At 48.4% G+C, this 18,155-nt stretch overlaps 1 protein-coding gene across 2 annotated transcripts in view; it reads left to right on the top strand.

The window, feature by feature from the left end:
* NGF (nerve growth factor) overlaps positions 1–13,001 on the top strand; it is a 50,225-nt gene extending 37,224 nt beyond the window's left edge. The window contains exons 1-3 of one of the 2 annotated variants that reach the window (XM_057744975.1): positions 5,619–5,666; positions 5,993–6,082; positions 12,101–13,001. In XM_057744975.1, the coding sequence (XP_057600958.1) occupies positions 12,113–12,841 (729 nt within the window). In that variant the 5' untranslated portion in view covers positions 5,619–5,666; positions 5,993–6,082; positions 12,101–12,112 and the 3' untranslated portion in view covers positions 12,842–13,001. Of the gene's footprint in view, positions 1–5,542; positions 5,667–5,992; positions 6,083–12,100 lie in introns of those variants that run through there. The other variant, XM_057744984.1, reaches the window with a different exon arrangement.
* Positions 13,002–18,155: the final 5,154 nt, after the last annotated feature.

Genomic DNA, 18,155 nt, shown 5'->3' with positions numbered 1-18,155 from the left:
TTATTGGATGTAAACGCTGATTCCAACCGACCTAAGAGTCCCCTTTTGCCCCAATACTTCTGTCTGTTCTTAGTCCCAAGTATGGGAATAGCAGCCGGGAAAGGCCCAATGCAGAACTGAAGGAGATCTTTTTTCTCATGGTATAAGGATCAGCCAGTTGGAACTGAGATGTTTTCTTAGGGTTGCAGAAAAGTTTGAAAAACTACTGGATTGTTTTTGGCAGTCCATGTGGATTATAGATATATCATTAGTATTACTAAACTGATGAGCTACACTCTAAGAACTGTTATTTAGTAGCATATTCTTGCAAAAAGGTACTGCCCTCACCCCTATAATGGAAGGCTGCTGTGTGTTTAGATGTCTTACCTTCTACCACATTCATGTTGTTGTAATGACCCACATTACAAAAACCTCTCTGTGGCGTTGGCATTGCACAGAGCATGAATCCACAGCTCATGAATCCAGTCGGATAAATACCATGCAAACTGTGGCCCGCCACACACCCCAGAAGGCCACGCACATTTGTGGCAAATGCTCTTTGATTCTGAAGCTCAAGGTCAACAGCATAATGATTTCTTCCTTGAGCCACCTCTCTGGGGAAATGCTAGGAGGAGTTTGCAATTTATCTGAGAATCTCCAAAAGAGCCATAGGACCATTTCTCTTTTAGAGAAAAGCGGCACAGCACTTTAGAACTGTCAGCATTGAAACTTTCAGTCAAAAAGAATAGCGGTTTTGCTGAACCTTAATGTCTCCCTAAGTCCTTGTTGCCAGATGTACTATTTTCCTATTGGATGTGCCAAAACCACTAAATAGTTAAAACACATCAAATCATCTCAAAATGGCCAAAATTGAATTTTTTTCCCCTGAAAAAAAGAGCTCCTAGTCAGCAAACCTCACGGTCATATTGCATACTTGAAAACGTCTGATTAGGCTAACATTTAGGAAAACAGACGTTCAACGTAAAAGATTTCACATTTTCTTTGTGTATAGGCTCAGAGTAAGAACCAGCAGAGAGAGGGGAGAATTAAGGGGAACAGTTGCAGCAATGAAAACCACAGCGGCAGCACCGAACGTTACTATTACGCCCTCTGCAACATGTTCTTAATGCCCAGCCTTGCTAGTGGGTTTTCCCAGCTTACAGAACTCAGCAGGTGGAGTCTAGGAGGGACGCTGCAGCTCACGCCAGCTGCTCTAGCATCTTTGATGTGGTGTAAACTGCTCTTGGGACTAGCCATTGTGTCCCAGCACCTGCAGTCTTTTTGGTCAAGCATCCCCCAGTTTTTGGTATTAAAAATGTCACCAAATAATCCTTGGACTTAATAATGAGCTAACCATAGCTCCAACACCAAAGCACATTTTAAGTGGCATGCAAGGAGTAAAAAGGAAACCTTGCAATTCATAAATGTCGATTATATCTAGATAACTGTGGGGGGTGGGGTGGGAAGGGGAGACAAGGACAATATCCCCCTGAGAGTCTGCAAGCTAGATTCTCATACCTTTTTGTTGCCTATGATGTGACCATACCTGCCCTTTATATTTTCTGAGATGTATTCATTTCTTGATAGTTTTTCTTAATTGCTAGCTCATTAAAGCCAGTGTCAAGTTTCCCATTCACCCTGTACAGCTGTGATGCACAGCCCTGGTTTTTCCTTTACAAAATATAGTTTGTATTTTGGATTTGACCAAAATATCATTGAGACCTTATGAGAGTGAAGGGGAGGCTGAAAGAAGCATCCACAGAGAGGACCATACAAATGCACTTAACCTCAGGGGTCTTCACAAGAAGCTTTAGCTCTAGCTGACTCAAGGCTGGTTGGTCTGGGGTTCTGGGGCATGGTCTAGACATACTGTTGATCGTGATGTGATACGGAAAGTTATAGGCAAGCAGGCAGCCCACAGCACTAGGCTGACTCTGGGTTGTCACTCTCTCTCAGCCGTGGATCCCTCACCCCAGGGGGAGGTTGCAATTGGAAGGGGGACAGAGTGGGACCCTCCGACACAGTGCTTCTCAAGGTGTGCATCAGAATTGCCTGCAGGGATTAAAACTCAGATTGCTGGTTTTCACTCAGCATTGCTAGGCCCATGGTAGAGCCTAAGAATTTGCATTTCTCACAAGTTCCAAGATATTGCTAATACTACAGTAGACCTCACTTTAAGAAATACTGCTTTAAAGTCTGAGACCCAGGACAGGACAGCGTTGTCCTGGTCTGGAAGGGGTATACCAGATTCCTACAGTGTTCTTTCATGCCCTGTAAGAAGGAATAGAACATGGTCCTGAGATGAGCTGGGATTTATTTCCATGCATTTATGAAAGTGTGAAAACTGTCTGATTAAGTGATTACCGCATGAGAACAGACAGGGTTTTAAAAATAGATATGCATTTGGGTTGTTTGTTCTTAATATCTTTGCATTAGAAATTGGCAATATTTAAATCAGATTTAATTTTAGAGCCCCAACCTTCATTAGCATGAGACTAAAAACAATGACAGCAATATCTATGAAAATCACCTAGCATTTCAGTATTCTGGACAGGAAATTGCTCTCTCCAGTAGTAAACTACCTGTACCTACACTGAACAAGAGAAGGTCAAAGACATAGGATATGCAAGACAGGGTCTCAAATACAGCAATCGGGCGTCTAGAAGATGTGATCGGCAGGGGACCCGGCCATGCAAAGGTGGCTAGGCCCAGAGGTTGCAGACACATGGCCAGGGAACCTATTATAGTTGGTCTAGAGCTGATTCTCCAAGAAGGTAGGTCTTGCCTAGGAGTTGTGGACTGTTTTATTTAGATCAATCTTCTCTCTCCTTCTAATCAGCTGGATTGGAGGCCATCCTGGGGTATAGTGGAATATATAGAATATTTTCAAAGAGAGTCACTCTTACTTCCCTGATTGTCCCAAAGATTAAAGTGTAGGCTTTCTGTGTCACATAGGAAGGCATAGTCAGCGGGTAGGCCACAGCAGTGAGCTCTGCAAGCTCATAAGTACCTGCTGCTGTAAAAGGCCCATTGCATACTCTTCTCACCCTCCCCCAAGACTCCCTCTTAAGCCATACTGGATTTTGGGGGATCTGTGATGCCTTTCCTTCCCTTATTCCCTGATGCTCTCCTATTCATCCTTAAGACCCTCACCCAGATATTACTTCCTCTATGAACATATGTCTCTGGCTAATCTGGCGAAATAAAACGAATTCCTCCCTCCACTGTGTTTTCCATATCATGTCAGATATCTATCATACTTAACACGTTGTGCTTTAAATGCTGTTCATGTGTTTGCTTTCCTTACCTCTAACTTATTTGCTCTTGGAAGTTGAGCTACGTCTCATTCTTCCCTAGTACCTAGCACAGTGGCTGGCGTAGCACCTACAAGTTTAGCGTATAATTAATGAAATAAATAAATTCCAGTGTTTGGACAGGAAGGAAAGCATTCCTTAAACATTCAGTAAGGATGCAGGCTGGAAACACTAAGGCTCATAGAATCACAGGCGATCAGAGCTGGAGGAGACCTTAGCTATCATCCCTGCTGCTTACTTACTCTGTGGAAAAGGTTCAGAGATGCTTAAAGATACCTGGTGACTTATTCACTAATAAGAGCAAATTGGGCCAGGACACAGCTCTATAGATTCCAATCTGGCAATCAGTCAGGTTTGGCCACACACCCAGCTGAAGGGTTTGTGGACCAGATCAAATCCTCTTCCCGTGAGTGATGGAATCAGACCCTGGAATGCCCACCTCCTACTGTGGGGGACCAGCTATTCTCCCTCTCCTGTGCTTACTCCTAAGGGAGTCTGAAAGTGGTCTTTGCTATGGAATTAACTTTTTTTTAGGGTGTTTGAGTAAGTGTTCATCTCTAGGCCTGAACCCCAATGGAATATTTGAAGGTTTTTCTGGTACTTCTAAAGCAAAAATGATATTTTGAGTAAGGTGGGTCAGAAAGAGGAATGGTAAAATCCTAGTCCTTAATTTCATGATTTCTAACAGCAGGAAAACCACTCAAGGCCCGTTCTACCTCCTTGTCTTCCAGCTCCTCTGTGTGATCAGGGACCTAGGGGCCAAGGTGGCTTCACTGACATTTGCTTCCGTAGCACAAGATGAGAGCAGGTGTTGCAGGAAGACGGCGGGGCGGGCGGGGGTGGGGGGGGTGCAGTCCCACACTGGGAAAAGGCACGATGGGAAAAGGGGTCTGGCAGTTGAAAAGACAGTCTTGACAGGAAGGATAAAGATGTCATTCTATAACATTTTTGGTGAGAGAGCTACCCTACCTTACAACAATTTCTGCAATAAACAGAATAGTTCTTTCATTCATTCATAAAAAAAAAAAATGTCGTATAACCCTCCAGCTTAAAGCCTTCTACTCCCTTCCCACTGCCCATAGGGTGAAACCATAGCTCCTCCCTACATCCTTCTATCTCTCCAACCCATTTCTTAGGTCTCTTCCCTACATGCTCAGCATCTTGACGTGTTTCCACCCCAGAGCCTTTGTACTTGCTGTTTCTTCTGCCTGGAATGCTCTATCCCCATTCCTTCTCATCTTTCAGATCTCAGTTTGAAGGCCCCTTCCTCAGAGAACGCTCCACTGAGCACCCTGTCTACAGTGGCCCCTCCCTACACCCTGCCACCACCCTCTGTCATCAGACCTGCTTACCTGCAGGGCATGTGAAGAATCTGAAGCTGTCTTGTTTATTTACACAAGACTATAAACTCCACGAGAGTAGAGACCTTGTTGATTGTATTCACTGCTGGGTCCCTGGAACCTAGGACAGTACTTGCCACATAGTAGAAATGTATGCTCGGGAAATGTTGTTGAATGAATGAATGAAATACCTACATATACAAGGTTTATAGAAGTAAAAGGAGAATGGAAACCCTAACACTGCTTTTAGGAACTCAAACCTAAAACTGAATAGAATTTTTTTTCTCATTGTACCAGCTCCTTAGCTCCTGATTCTTAAAATATGACTTTCCTAAAATTTGATTTCTGAGATTGGCGTCCTAGTTCTGTTAAGAACTCTCTGTTGTCTATCAAGTGGTGAGGTTGTCTTGTTTGCCACCATGACTCGTTCTAGATTTTCATCAAAGCACCAACTTGTTCTCTATTGCCAGGAATTTTTCTTCTGAATAATTTACCTTAGTTATGCTGGTCCAGAGTTGGGTGTGCTATATCTGCATGTATAATGTACAGAATAATTCCATTTTGATGCTGGATTAAGGGCCTTCTAGAGCCAGACTCTTATGTGGGACTAGAATTACCTACATGGGACATAAGATCAGCTGTAGACTGTGTCCAGGCAGAGACCGAGAGCTCTGGCAATAAGAGTGAGAGGCAGTGCCGCCCCAGGTCTGTGCAAGGTCAGGCCTCTGGCAATTTCAGTAGCTGAGCTCTGTCTTCTTCTTTGGTCCTGATGCTGGCAAAGTCCCAGCACTCAGGGAAATGCGGTTTATCCTGTTGGCACATCCCTCCCCGCCTGCTTGGGGCATAGCTACCTGTCTGCTAGAGAACGTGGCAAAGCACCCATCTAATGCCAGCTCTCTCCTCCCGCAGAGTCCTGGCCCGGTGCCGTGCAGTCCAAGGGGCTGGATGGCATGCTGGACCCAAGCTCAGCTCAGCGTCCGGGCCCAATAACGGCTTTTCCAAGGGAGCAGCTTTCTGTCCTGGCCACACCGAGGTAAGCACCCAAGGGGCATCGGCCTCACCAAGGTTCCCAGTTCTAGAGCTGCCAGGACAGCTGGAAACGAGCCCCAGGCTGACGATGGGGCATCGGCGCTGGCTGTTGATCGGTGGGGGCCCGGGTGGCTCCTCGCGACCCAGCACGCATGGCCCTCCTAGCCCATCTGGAGAGGGCGTTGCCCATACTTTCAGGCTGGCCCCAAGGCTTCCAGGGACACGCTAAGAGTCTGAGCAGTGCACCTCTAAAGTAACAGAACACACAGTCTCGAATAGACAGACAGCTCTGGTCAGACCCTCCTCACAGCTCCTGGTCTGTCTGAGCAGGTGATCGTATGAGATTGAAGGTCCCTGATCACTCTTCACACTCTTGGCCGTGGAGTGGATGGTGGGAGAGCTCCAGGTCTGGAGATAGGGGTGAGTTCCATTTCCACCAGGCTGCTGCCTGTGGTCAAGTTATTTACTCTTACTGTGTCTCTGTTTCCTCCTCTGTAAAATGGGAAGAATAAGACCCACCTGCTAGGTTTGTTGTGCTGCATAGTGAGACAATTAAACTGATAAGAATGAAATTATGGTCTCTCCTCATTCATTTTAAGATGTGTCTCTGAGAATTCAGACCAGTAGTTTCTGTTTCCATGCCGCCCTGGAGGAGACAATAAATCCACAGGTGCCCACACCTGCTAGTGCTCTCTAGCTGCATATTTCTGTTGTGGGCATTTTAAGTGCTTTTTGGATCAAGTCTGCATGATGTCTGATAAACCAGATATAAAACAAATACCCAACTATTCCCTGGTATCTGGATTTATGGCTTCAGGAAGGTAAAATTCATGGCCCGTTGAATGGAATTTTCATTCTGATGTTGGAGGTTGAGTAAGTGCAGCGCAGGACCCATCAATTCCAGGGTGTGTGCAGCCTCAGGCCTCTCGCCTCTAGGACAGCTGAGGCTGAGCCATGCCAAGCGCCCACATGCAGAGCCTGCCACTCACTAGCTGCGTAACCCCAGGTCGCTGAGCCTCTCCAAGGCCTATCTCTCTCCTCTTCAAGGTTCAAGGATTGGACTGGATGAGTGGTTCTCAAAATGTGGTCCACAAACCAGCAGCAACAGCATCACCTGGGAACTTGTGGGAAATGCAGATTTTTGGGCCCCACCCCAGACCTGCTGATGCAGAAACTCTGGGGGTGGGCCCGGCAGTCTGTGGTTTAACAAGCCCTCCAGGTGATTCTAAGGCACTGAACCTCTGGACTTGATCGGCTCTGACATACCTTCCAGTTCATGCTTCCCCTTAATAAATCCAGCCTGGAGATTTTTATCAGAGGAGCTGGATTTTATTCTGTCAGTGCCTTTCTCTGTTGCAACCTCAGGGATACCTCCCTGGGAAGCTGAGGGGCCGTAGAATTCCTCTCTCACTCCACGCAGGCCCTAACACCCAACTGTGTCCCAGTCTTTACAGCTGAAGACAGCAGCCAGTTTACATTTTGAGTGGAGGCCAAGTGTAAAACAAGAAATGACTCCTGACCCACACTGGTAATGTGGTGAGTGAGATGGAGGAGGAGGAGAAGGAGGAGGAGGCTGGACTTCCTCAGCCACAAGGATTTGCTCTTTTGCTAACACTTAGTGACCCTGGTTCACTGATCTAATCTATAGCCTGAAAATCACTAACAGCTCTCTCTCGGCACCCCTCCCTCTAAGGTAGGAATTCTCTTACTCCCTCTACAATGCGCCTCCAAAGGCATGGTCGCCGGGCCTCCTTGCACCATCAGCCGTCCTGGCCACAGAGGTGGACTTTAGAGCTAAGCAACTGCCCAGCAGCTTCATCACCTATTTTGGTGAGGCCAGAACCTGTGTCAAATCATTCACCTAGTGCAGGAAATTTCGCCTATTACTGGAGTGTGTGAAGCCCTGGAAAGCCACAGAATGTACCCCCAGCCTGGGAGAGAGAGGGCAAGGAAGCTGGGCAGCCCGACAGGTCCCTCCGCTCTTAGTCATTTGTCTTCCATTCTGGTGGGAGCAAGACAAACACAGAACGTTCACACATCAAACAGAACGTGTTCCATCATGTGAGCCCCTAACTGCCTCTTCCCCAGCTAATCATTCCACTTACAGATCTTTGCTTAGTGAAGCCCCTGTGAGGACTGTCATCTCTTCAGGAGAAAGGCTTCAAATGCTGTTTTAAAAAAATAAGTAAGTAAAACTCCTCCCCTGGTTCATATCAACCAAGGAGAGAATGTTCTTTTGTAAACTGTGCTTTGTGCTTGAAATTACTAGACTAGAAAAGACACGAATTTTTTCTTTTCTTTCTGATCTACTCACGATCTTTTAAACAAAAGAATTTTTTTTAATTTAAAAAGTTTATAGGGGCATACTATTATGAAGAAGTCAATTAAAAAAAAACCACACCTTTCATTTTAAGACCCAAATGAGAGATATATCTGCAACATTTTTAAATCTTAATAAGACAATGAAACAATCTCTCCATGATGCAAATCTCCATTGTGTTCAGATGTCACCAGTTACCATGGGTTATCTGGACAGTGGCACTGAGGAACAGCATTAGATTTTAAGAACTCTGTGTAGTCACTTGAGTAGAACCAGCAGAGCTCTAGGCAGAGCAGAAAACTCCACAATTGCTTAAACCCAAAGAGTGTCCAAATTGGAAGATACCTTAAACATCACCACTCAGAGGGAGAAATTAAGGGACACAAAAGGAGGAGACCTATTCACACACTCACTGACTGTTAGAGGTGGAGCTGCCTGTGAGGGCTAGGTCACTTGCCATGACAAAGGTGAACAGGATACATTTCTGCCTCCAGGGACTTTGCCCTCTAGATGGGAGGAGAAGAAGAGAATACATTGCTGTAAGAGAGCATTAAAGAAATGCTTTTAGAGATGGAGAAGGGAGAGAACTGGTCTGTTTGGAAATAGGAAAAGCTTCCCAGTGGAGGTTGCTTTTAAGGTGGGTATTAAAGCCAACAGGAAGGACTCTGACTAGCAGAGATAGAGAGCAGAAAAGTCACAGGGAGGGACGGGGAAGAATGCCTGGCGCAAAAGAGTCTGAACTGAGGGCAACGGTGGGGAAGCACAGAGCTGGCACTGCCTGTGAGTAGTTCTGTTTGCCTGGAATGCAAAATATGTGAAGGGAGTAGAAGGAGGGCAGGGTCTGTCTGCCAGGCTGAGCAGTCCTAGTGGCTCACTAGACAACTGCTCACCAATGGATCCTTTGAGCTGGGTGATGTGATCAGAGCAGTGCTTTAAGAAGTAAAATGGGGCGGCCAGGGATGGTAGACATTGGGAGAAGAGAGATGAGGGTACAGGACATCATTTGGGAGACTGTTCCATGACCTGAACCAGGAACATAGAGGTGAGAATAGAAAGCACAGTCTCAAGAGATGCTACTGCAGCAGGGGAAAAAAAAAGGACTAGATGGAGGGCATAGAGGAAAGGGCAGAGTCCAGTGATGAGCTGAGGCTTGCAGCTGGTGAAAAAGGAATGGTGATTTTGTAACAGAAAAAGGAAATGCAGAGAAACATGTTTAGGAGGATGGGGAGAGATGTTCACAAGAGATAGTAGCTGTGCAACTACTTCATAAATCATAAAGTGGCCCAAAATGGGGCAGCTGCTGTTGAGTAAAGAGGAGGAAGGGGAGGGTGATGAAGATGTTTGTTCTGCATGCCTTACAATTAAAATGTCAGCATCCACAGGGAGTTGCCCATGAGGAAGCTGGGGGTTCAGAGCTGACTTTCAAAAGAGGAGTTGGACTAGAGATCCTAACGTGGGCATCAACTGCACAGAAACTTCAGTTGACTCCATAGGAGAGGATGAGCTCACCACAGAGGGGACGGTAGAATGAGGGGGGAACCTCTGGTAACAGGAAATAGGGAGCGGTATGTCCCTTATTACCATCAAAACCCTACATTTTAGTCTTTTCATTTCCCTATCCAAATTCTACGTGTTACTAATATGGATACAAAGGGGTGAATTTCCATTGCTTCTCCCTTCATCTACCTGATGAGAGATAATGAGTACTGAGAAGCAGAAAGAAATGAAACAAGAAAAGGAGCAAAAGCAAAGGCCTACATTAGCTGCCAACTGACTAATCAGCTGGACATTTATCAGTAAGTCCATTAGCCACACAACCAGGGATGGTCAAAAAGCCAGATGTGTCACTGCCTCCTCTGCATGGCTGGCTGGAGAATTGGAACAAACACAAACATTTTTCGAAGTAACCAAAGAGAAAATAATTTGGTGGTTTTATTCTTGGTATCTCACCAAAGAGCTGTCTATTTCAAGCTGAATAGAAACACATTACAGAGGAGAAGAATGCATCACTTTAAAACAGGTTAGGAATGCAGCATGTGGTCATATTCGCAAAATCCAAAAGAAACCAGGCATCATATGGAAAGAAGGCAGATGGTGAGCTGCTCTGGCCATCCCCATTCACTCTCCCATTCATCCTCCTTATAGAGTGTGAGGACCTACACCATGCCAGGCACTGCACATGGCCCCAGTAAGTTCAAATGGCCCCACTTCCAGAGTGCTCTCAGGGAGACAGACATGCGAACAATTATCCACAACACAAGGAGAGGCATAGGGTGATACAAAAACCACCATGGGAGACGGTGACTAGCTGCGCAGGTGGATGAGACAGGCTTTGCCTTCCAGGACCTTGTGGCCAGGGGAGAGACAGGCTCAAATCATGAGGCTTGAAAAGGAGCCTGAAGAGGTAAACCTATGTGCTAGGAAAAGATGAGGATGGAGTGTGCTCCGAGAGTGAATTAGCAGCAATATAACTGAAGAAAGTCCTTGACCACAGGAGATTGGAACAGCTCAGCTAAATAGGCGTGTGTGCACCTATTTAACCCTAACAACAACCCTGTGAAGTAATGTTTATTGCCTGGTTTTTATCAATGAGGAAATGAGGGCTTGGAAAGATTAAGTGACTTTCCTCTGCTAAGAAGTAGCGGAGCTACGAGACCAAACAAGTTTTCCTAACCCCAGATCCAGTGCAGGGTTCTTTCCATTACACTGATTTAGTAGGAGAGAACACACATGCGTGTGCACACACACACACTTCTGAAGTTGAAAATGGGAAGAGATGGCCTTTGGTTGGGGTGATCTGAAAAGGCCTCAAGGAGAAGGTGGTACCCATGCCAGGCTGGAAGAGTGGGCAGGGAGCAGAATGACCTGTGGGGAGAGAGATGGGGAGGGATCGAATTAGAAGTTTAACACCCTCTCTAGGGGATGCCTCTGACCCTACCAGGAAGATCTGGGGAAGCTTCCCAGAGGTGACATCTGATGCACATCTACAGGGGTGCACAGGAGTTCACCGAAAGTGAGCTCAAGAACAGAGCTCGTTTCACAGCTAGTTGACTTGGGGGTGGTTGCTGGTGGGCAAGTAAGTGCAGTGTAGTCCAGAGCCCCATCTGGCACATGCTCAAGAGGGGCTGGCACTGCCTTGTGGGGACAGTGATTTAAGCCATTCCGTCTATTCTTACTTCAGATCAAACAATTTTTAAAAAGACATTTAAGAATGAAAGAGAAAGTGGGGGAGGAAGGAAGGATGGAAGGGTATACTGACTTAGTAAGGGGTCACGTGTGGATTCTTTTCTGGCCCAGTTTTTGCTAGTGACTGTAGGCCTGTGAGTTAATTCCTGTGCATCATTTTCCTTGCCTATGAAAGAGACGATAAATCCTCACCTAATTCACAGACTAACAAGAAACTAGAAGTGAACACATTTGAAAAGCTGAAAAACATCACTCGTGCAAAGAGACACCATTATCAGTAACGTTCATAGGCGCGCACTGGTGGCTGAATAGATGGACTGGCTAAGATGGTCCTAGATATATATACACTTTTTTTGCCAAACATGATGCTTCGTGGGTTTTCAGTCTCCAGATCTCAGAGCTGACCCGGTGCTGCTGTCTGAAGAGGGTGTGCTCAGTGCTGAGGCGTCAAGACAAGTCCCCAGCAACCCTTCCCACTGCCTTCCTGGGGGAGTCAAGCCGTTTGGCAGGACACAGAGCTGGGAAGGGTGTCAGACTCATCCCCCAGCCATTCTGTTGCACACACGTGGCAGGCGGAGAACACAAAGGATTCTGTAAACAGCACTGCCAAATTCATACAACATCACCAGGCAGAATTTCAGGGCCTCTGTCCCTTCCTGGAAAAGCCCATCCCGTAGATGGGGTGCCTGGACATCCAAGTTGTCTGAGCCAGCCCTGTTTAAGTCTGTCGTCCCAGCGTAACTGTTGTAACACCGCCCTTCACTCTCAGAAGTGTCTCACTTTGAATGGTCCATTCCAGGGTCTCCTTGCTCTTAGCCACCAGGAGAAACCTCACGTCATCCTCTTGGCAGGTCACCTCCGAGGAACCCAGAAATCGCCTTGTCCAACACCCAAAGCTCCGTGGAATAATCCTCATTTCTGTTTCATTCCAGGTGCGTAGCGTAATGTCCATGTTGTTCTACACTCTGATCACAGCTCTTTTGATCGGCATACAGGCAGAACCACACCCCGAGAGCAATGTCCCAGCAGGACACTCCATCCCCCAAGCCCACTGGACTAAACTTCAGCATTCCCTTGACACAGCCCTCCGCAGAGCCCACAGTGCGCCGGCCGGGGCGATAGCCGCCAGGGTGGCAGGGCAGACCCGCAACATCACCGTGGACCCCAAGCTTTTTAGAAAGCGACGACTGCGCTCCCCGCGCGTGCTGTTCAGCACCCAGCCCCCACCCGTGGCCGCAGACACTCAGGATCTGGACTTGGAGGCCAGCGGGGCCGCCTCCTTCAACAGGACTCACAGGAGCAAGCGGTCCTCGTCGTCCCACCCCGTCTTCCACCGGGGGGAGTTCTCGGTGTGCGACAGCGTCAGCGTGTGGGTGGGGGACAAGACCACCGCCACGGACATCAAGGGCAAGGAGGTGATGGTGTTGGGAGAGGTGAACATCAACAACAGTGTATTCAAACAGTACTTTTTTGAAACCAAGTGCCGGGACCCCAATCCCGTGGACAGCGGGTGCCGGGGCATCGACTCCAAGCACTGGAACTCCTATTGTACCACCACCCACACCTTCGTCAAGGCGCTGACCATGGACGGCAAGCAGGCTGCCTGGCGATTCATCCGGATCGACACGGCCTGCGTGTGTGTGCTCAGCAGGAAGGCTGGGAGGAGAGCCTGACCTTCCAGACAGCCCCCGCCCTCCCCCAGCTCCCCCTCCTCACTCTTCGGTGCCCCTCCCTACCTCAACCTGTAAATTATTTTAAATTATAAGGACTGCATGGTAATTTATAGTTTATACAGTTTTAAAAAAATCATTATTTATTAAATTTTTGGAAGCAGCCTGTGTGCCGACCCTCCGTCATTTCGCCCAGGGTGACCATCCGCAAGTTTTGGGACGGAGGCTGCAGGGAGAACGGGCCACAGCACCCCCTGGCTTTCTCTCAGACCCACCTGTAACCCTCACCCTCCCATCACCCCCAGCCAGCCCTGCCACCTCCAGGAAGGCTCACTGGGTTCAGATATTAGCCTAAGCCGGTGTGATTAGGAAGGGAAGTCTGCTGGATTGCAACTTTGTTCTGCATTCCAGAGTCAAAGCTACCTAATCCTTGGATTACCTGCCCACAGCCCAACTTCTTGAGCCTTGATTGCTTCATTTGGAGAAATGTGTGGAGCCTCATCAGAAGGCAGATCCCTGCCGGGCACAGGGCTGCCTCCCACCTCAGAGAGGCCCAGGCTGGGTCCTGGAGGGACTCGCTAGATAGATAGGAGACTTGCCCCGAAGACCTGGGAGGCTGGCTCGGTTTTTTTAGGGGGAGATCTGCTTTTTGCTGAAAACCTCTCTGGAAGAGTTGTAACAAAATAATCTCAGGAGGTCTGTCATGGTAGATCTGATTTCATGTTAAGATTGCCTTACTTCTAATGGCCGGCCCTCAATGTATCCCCCAGTGGCTTCCTGCAGAAAGACTCCATTACCCGAGAAAACATAAAAGCCTCTGACATTCTTGCCACCCATTCACGGCCCCACAGCAACTTCCAGTGGCTCCAGCGTCAGCCTGGAATCAGAGAAGCCAGAGACCAGCCCCAAAAGAACTTTTTAATTCCTAACTGGGTGACTTCCACTAGTGACCAAAGGTGGATCGGGGCCTGGGACCTGCGGAGGAGATGGTGTGGGGAGAAAAGACGAAGGTGAATGAGAACCAACACAAACAATCAGGGAAGGGGTGGAGGAGAGGGGGCCCAGCCAGAAGGCAACACGACTGCCTGCTCCTCCTAAACAAGAGAGGGAGACAGGGGAGCAGGCGGGTGTGAGCACGGGGAGCGCCAGCAGGAAGAGGAAGGTGTGTCACTTTCACCAGCATCAGGATCCCTGGGCCTCCAAGAAATCCAACACCCTGGGTAGTTTCTTCTTCTTCTTCTTCTTCTTCTTCTTCTTCTTTTTTTTCTTTTTTTTTTTTTTTGAAACCAGGGGTGTGCTCATTAACTCTGACTATGTCAGGAGGGTCTTAGAGATAGCTGGAGGTCACAGGGACTCCAGGGTGCAGCCTGGAGCAGGGCTCTATGCCTCCTCAAGCTGTTACCGTCCCCTGCAACTTTTGTGTCTGTGTTTTGTTTTTTGTATTTTCCCCAAAAGCACAATGTTTCCCCCCTGTAGACAGAGTATTTACATCGAAATGGAAATTTTGCTTTCCTACCCTTCCCCTTCCCCCGAGGGTAAAATGCCTATCTAGTTTTTGTAAGAACGGGCCCAAATTGTCCCTGTGATAAAAAAAAAGCAAATGGCGGTATTCATTCATCTGGAACTCTCCCTGTCCCACTGCCCGCTGCCCCACAACCCAATCCAAATAGGGCAAATTAGAAACATAGAGAGCTTTGGCATGAGAGACATTTGATTAGGGTGAAAGCATGATGAAATGGGCCCTGTTTTTCCTATCAAAGCTACTGCAATTGGAATAAAGATTTATGTACAAGAAACACCAACCAGAACATTCTGTGCCGAGATACTTGCTCAGATAGAGGGTGTGGGGAGGGAGCCCTCCCGCTGACCTGTGTCTGTGGCTTTTTCCTGGGCTCCAGTGCCAGTGGTCTGGGCCTCCCCGGCCTCTCCTACAAACAGTTCCTGGGGGCCCTTCCTCCAAGCGCTGGACAGGCCTGCTGGGTCCTGGATGTGGGAAGAGAGGGCTGCTGAGGGAGGCACTCAGGAAGCTTCTGAGGGGAAGGAAGGCTATGTTTGTGAGCAGCTGCACCATCGTGGAGAGTCTGGACAGCCACCGCCAGCCCTGCAGGACACTGGGGTGACTTGGACCCTACTGCCTGCCTAGAGAGAACACAGCCTCTAGCCGCTGAGGAAGGATGGAGGCTGAGGGTGGGGTGAGAGGAGGTGCCGCCTCCCCACCAACACCACAGCCTCCCCCCAAAGGCAACATTTGCTCTAGGCCAAGGTCCGGAGTCCCAGGGTGGGAGCCCAAGTTTTCACACGAGGGAATATCAGTTTGGCTGAACAGAGTGGGAACGGTCCAAAAACAACCTGGAGCCTGGTGGCTTCTAGAGCTTGTACACTGTCCCCCACACAGAGGGGGTCTCTGGCTTCCAGACCCACCCAGGCTGCCCCCCAGAGGCCAGCCAGGTCACCAGGGCCCCAGAGGCTTGAGCACGTCGGAAAAACAGCTCAAAACTGCCCCGTTATATTCTGCCGAGGAGCAGCAGCCGCAAATCCCGCACACGTTTCCTTCACGTGCCTCACTGAGGTCTTCTTACCCAGGGCCCCCAAAAGCCCAGATCCCTCTCCCCGCCAGCACACCCGCCCAGGATACGGGCTTGTACACGGCCGCACCCTGGCCCAGCCCTCCTGGAAAGGCTGTGTTCCCCTCAGCTTGAGGCAAAACTCCCAGTTTCGGGAGACAAGAGCAGTACCATGCCTGATTCTAGTGTACATTTCAAGTCTGTTCCTGTCACCGCCCCCATCCCTCAACCCCAGCACTGGCTTCCCCTAGATCTGCGTTCCCTCTAACAGAAAACCTACAATGGGCAGACAGCTGCTCAGCAACCACCAAAGGGCTATTTTCATTCCCATGAAACACAGGAATCTTCCTCCTAAGTCTCACCACTTTCCCCTCCATGTAACCTGCATCAGGGGCAGACGGTCCACCCAGACCTGGAGTGCAAAGGACAGGGAAGCAGGGTCTGCCCCTCCTGGGCCAGGTGTCCTCCACCCCTTGGAGAAAGGGGGCGGTGAGGCAGGGGAGAAGACCTGGGTAGAAGTGTGGCTATCGAGAGCACAGGGGCCCGCTCATCCGTGACCTTGGTCTTCCTTTCACAGGCCTGACTGGAACAGTGGGAGCCCCCGGGGCCCTGGCGCGGAGGAAGCAGCCCAGCGTGATGGTCGGAACACTGGGCTTGGCATCCGCAGAGCTAGCTTTTAAGCCCAGCTCCCCCATTCCTATCTGTGCAACTTTGGCAAGCTCCTCTTTGACCTCAGTTCCTGAAAGCTGTGAAATGAAAATAATCTTTGCTAGATCCCAGAGTTGTGAACACGAAGTAAAACCAAGTATTTAAAAGTAAACAGTCATGTTCTATACAAGTTTAAGGCAAAAAAATTTACTCTAAACGGTAATGTCTGTGTTGATTGAAAGAGAGTGACAGTTATACTGGTACTCACTAAATATTTGTTTGTTGGTAGATATATAGATTGGGTAAAGGAAATCTCCTGGCTAGTGGTCATGGAATACAGGTGTGGTACCGCCAGGCCCCGAAGGGTAAGAGCAAGAACAGCAGCTCTTCAGCCCAGATTCTGCTTGAATCTGGGCTCAGGAAGGCCACCTAGATTCTAGAGGTTCTAGTTTAATGGTTAAGAGCATGGGCTTTGGAATCAGACAAGCAAGGTACTTCTGCTTACGCTGTGTGACCTTAGGCAAGTTGCTTCACTTCTCTGAGCTTCAATTTTTCATCTGTGAAATGGGGATAATAAAATTTAATTGTCTGGCACCTAAGAAATGTATACTAAATTTTAGTGTTGAAAAGGAGAGTTGGCTGAGAAACCCTGAATGTTTGTTAGAATGGGGTGGACAGCTTTCAACAAGGCAAGGAGGTTCAAGAACAGACAGCTTTACAGATATATCACAGGTTCCTCTGGTGACAAGCAATGCTGATAGCGACCATCAGCACTTACTAAGAGCTTGCCGTACACAAGCACAGCACTAAGCAGTTCATGTGAATGAGCTCTGAGCAAGCCTCCGGGTTCTAAAACCTAGACGGCCTTAAGGAGAGCACCGGAAGGCTGTGCTTTCTGTTCGCTTGCATCACTGCCAGAGAACAGCTCCCTGTCTCTCTGGGATGTGTTTACTTCCCCAGCCCTTGGCAAGTTTATCAACCACTGGCTTTGAGAGTTTCCACGTGTCAAGCACGTGCGCTCTGTTTTGCTCCAACTCACTTGGGTCTGCAACTGGAAAGCTATGACCCTCTCAAAGTTCCCCAGGGTTTGTGGAGATGGCTCAGGGGCCCCAGGGCCAAGATGAAGTTGGGCGGGCCCTCCCACAGCAGCAGCCTGAGGAGAATCCCCCCAACCCAGGCCTGTTCCTTAAAATCAAGGAAGTGCTCCATGTCCCCTCAGCACCTGGCCCAACCTTGCCTGTGGCCGGCAACCAACTAGGGTAATGAAGACGGAAGTTAGCTCCCATCTTTTTCTCCACCACCACCACTACCACCATCCCCACCGCATCTGTGCCTGCCCTGTGTCAGCAGTAAATGGGTTAATGGTCTGAGTTGAAGGCAAGGTCTTTCCTGAAGCCGCTGCCTGGGAGTCATCTGAGCAGCTTTCCAAGGTTGGTGTCATGATGAAAAGCACGGTCAGAACGCCACCGTCAACCCCTGGCCTCACCACTAGCTGGGCTGAGTGACATCTGACAAGTTACCTTCACTCTCTGCTCTTCAGTCTCTTATGTGGAAAATGTAGATGATGATAATAGCACCTACTTGGTTGAGTTGTAAGGCACTTAGTCCAGTGCTTGGCACGTAGTAAATTACTGTGTATAAAAGTTATATAAACACACACACAGCCATATATACATAGATGCCCACGTATAGACACAGTATACAGGTACACACACAAAGAGAGCCCCTGAGAGCTACAGAGTGGCCAGGAAGTGTACATTCCACACTTACACGCACCCACACACTGACTTAAAAACACAGCAGCAGATGAATCAGTGCAAATAAGCCTCCTGAACGACGGCCATGATGATAAGAAGCAGTCAGGTGGAAAGAGGAAACCGGGGAAGACTTCCTGAAGGAAACAGCTTCTGAACTGTGCTTGGAAAAAGAAGTTGAGTGAAATTATTGTTTATGCTGGGAATTCTTCCAAATTTACAGACAAGGTAAAACCCAAACACGAGGCTGCCCAGCTCTGCATGGGAGAGAAAGACGAGCCGCCCCTATTCTCTCACCTCATTCTGAACTACAAACTGGCAAAGCAACTAGCTTCTCCTGCAAACACAGAC

Source organism: Hippopotamus amphibius, chromosome 1, assembly GCF_030028045.1.
Source record: "Hippopotamus amphibius kiboko isolate mHipAmp2 chromosome 1, mHipAmp2.hap2, whole genome shotgun sequence".
Classification (NCBI taxonomy): Eukaryota; Metazoa; Chordata; class Mammalia; order Artiodactyla; family Hippopotamidae; genus Hippopotamus; species Hippopotamus amphibius.
This window is presented reverse-complemented; position numbering and strand designations above follow the sequence as displayed.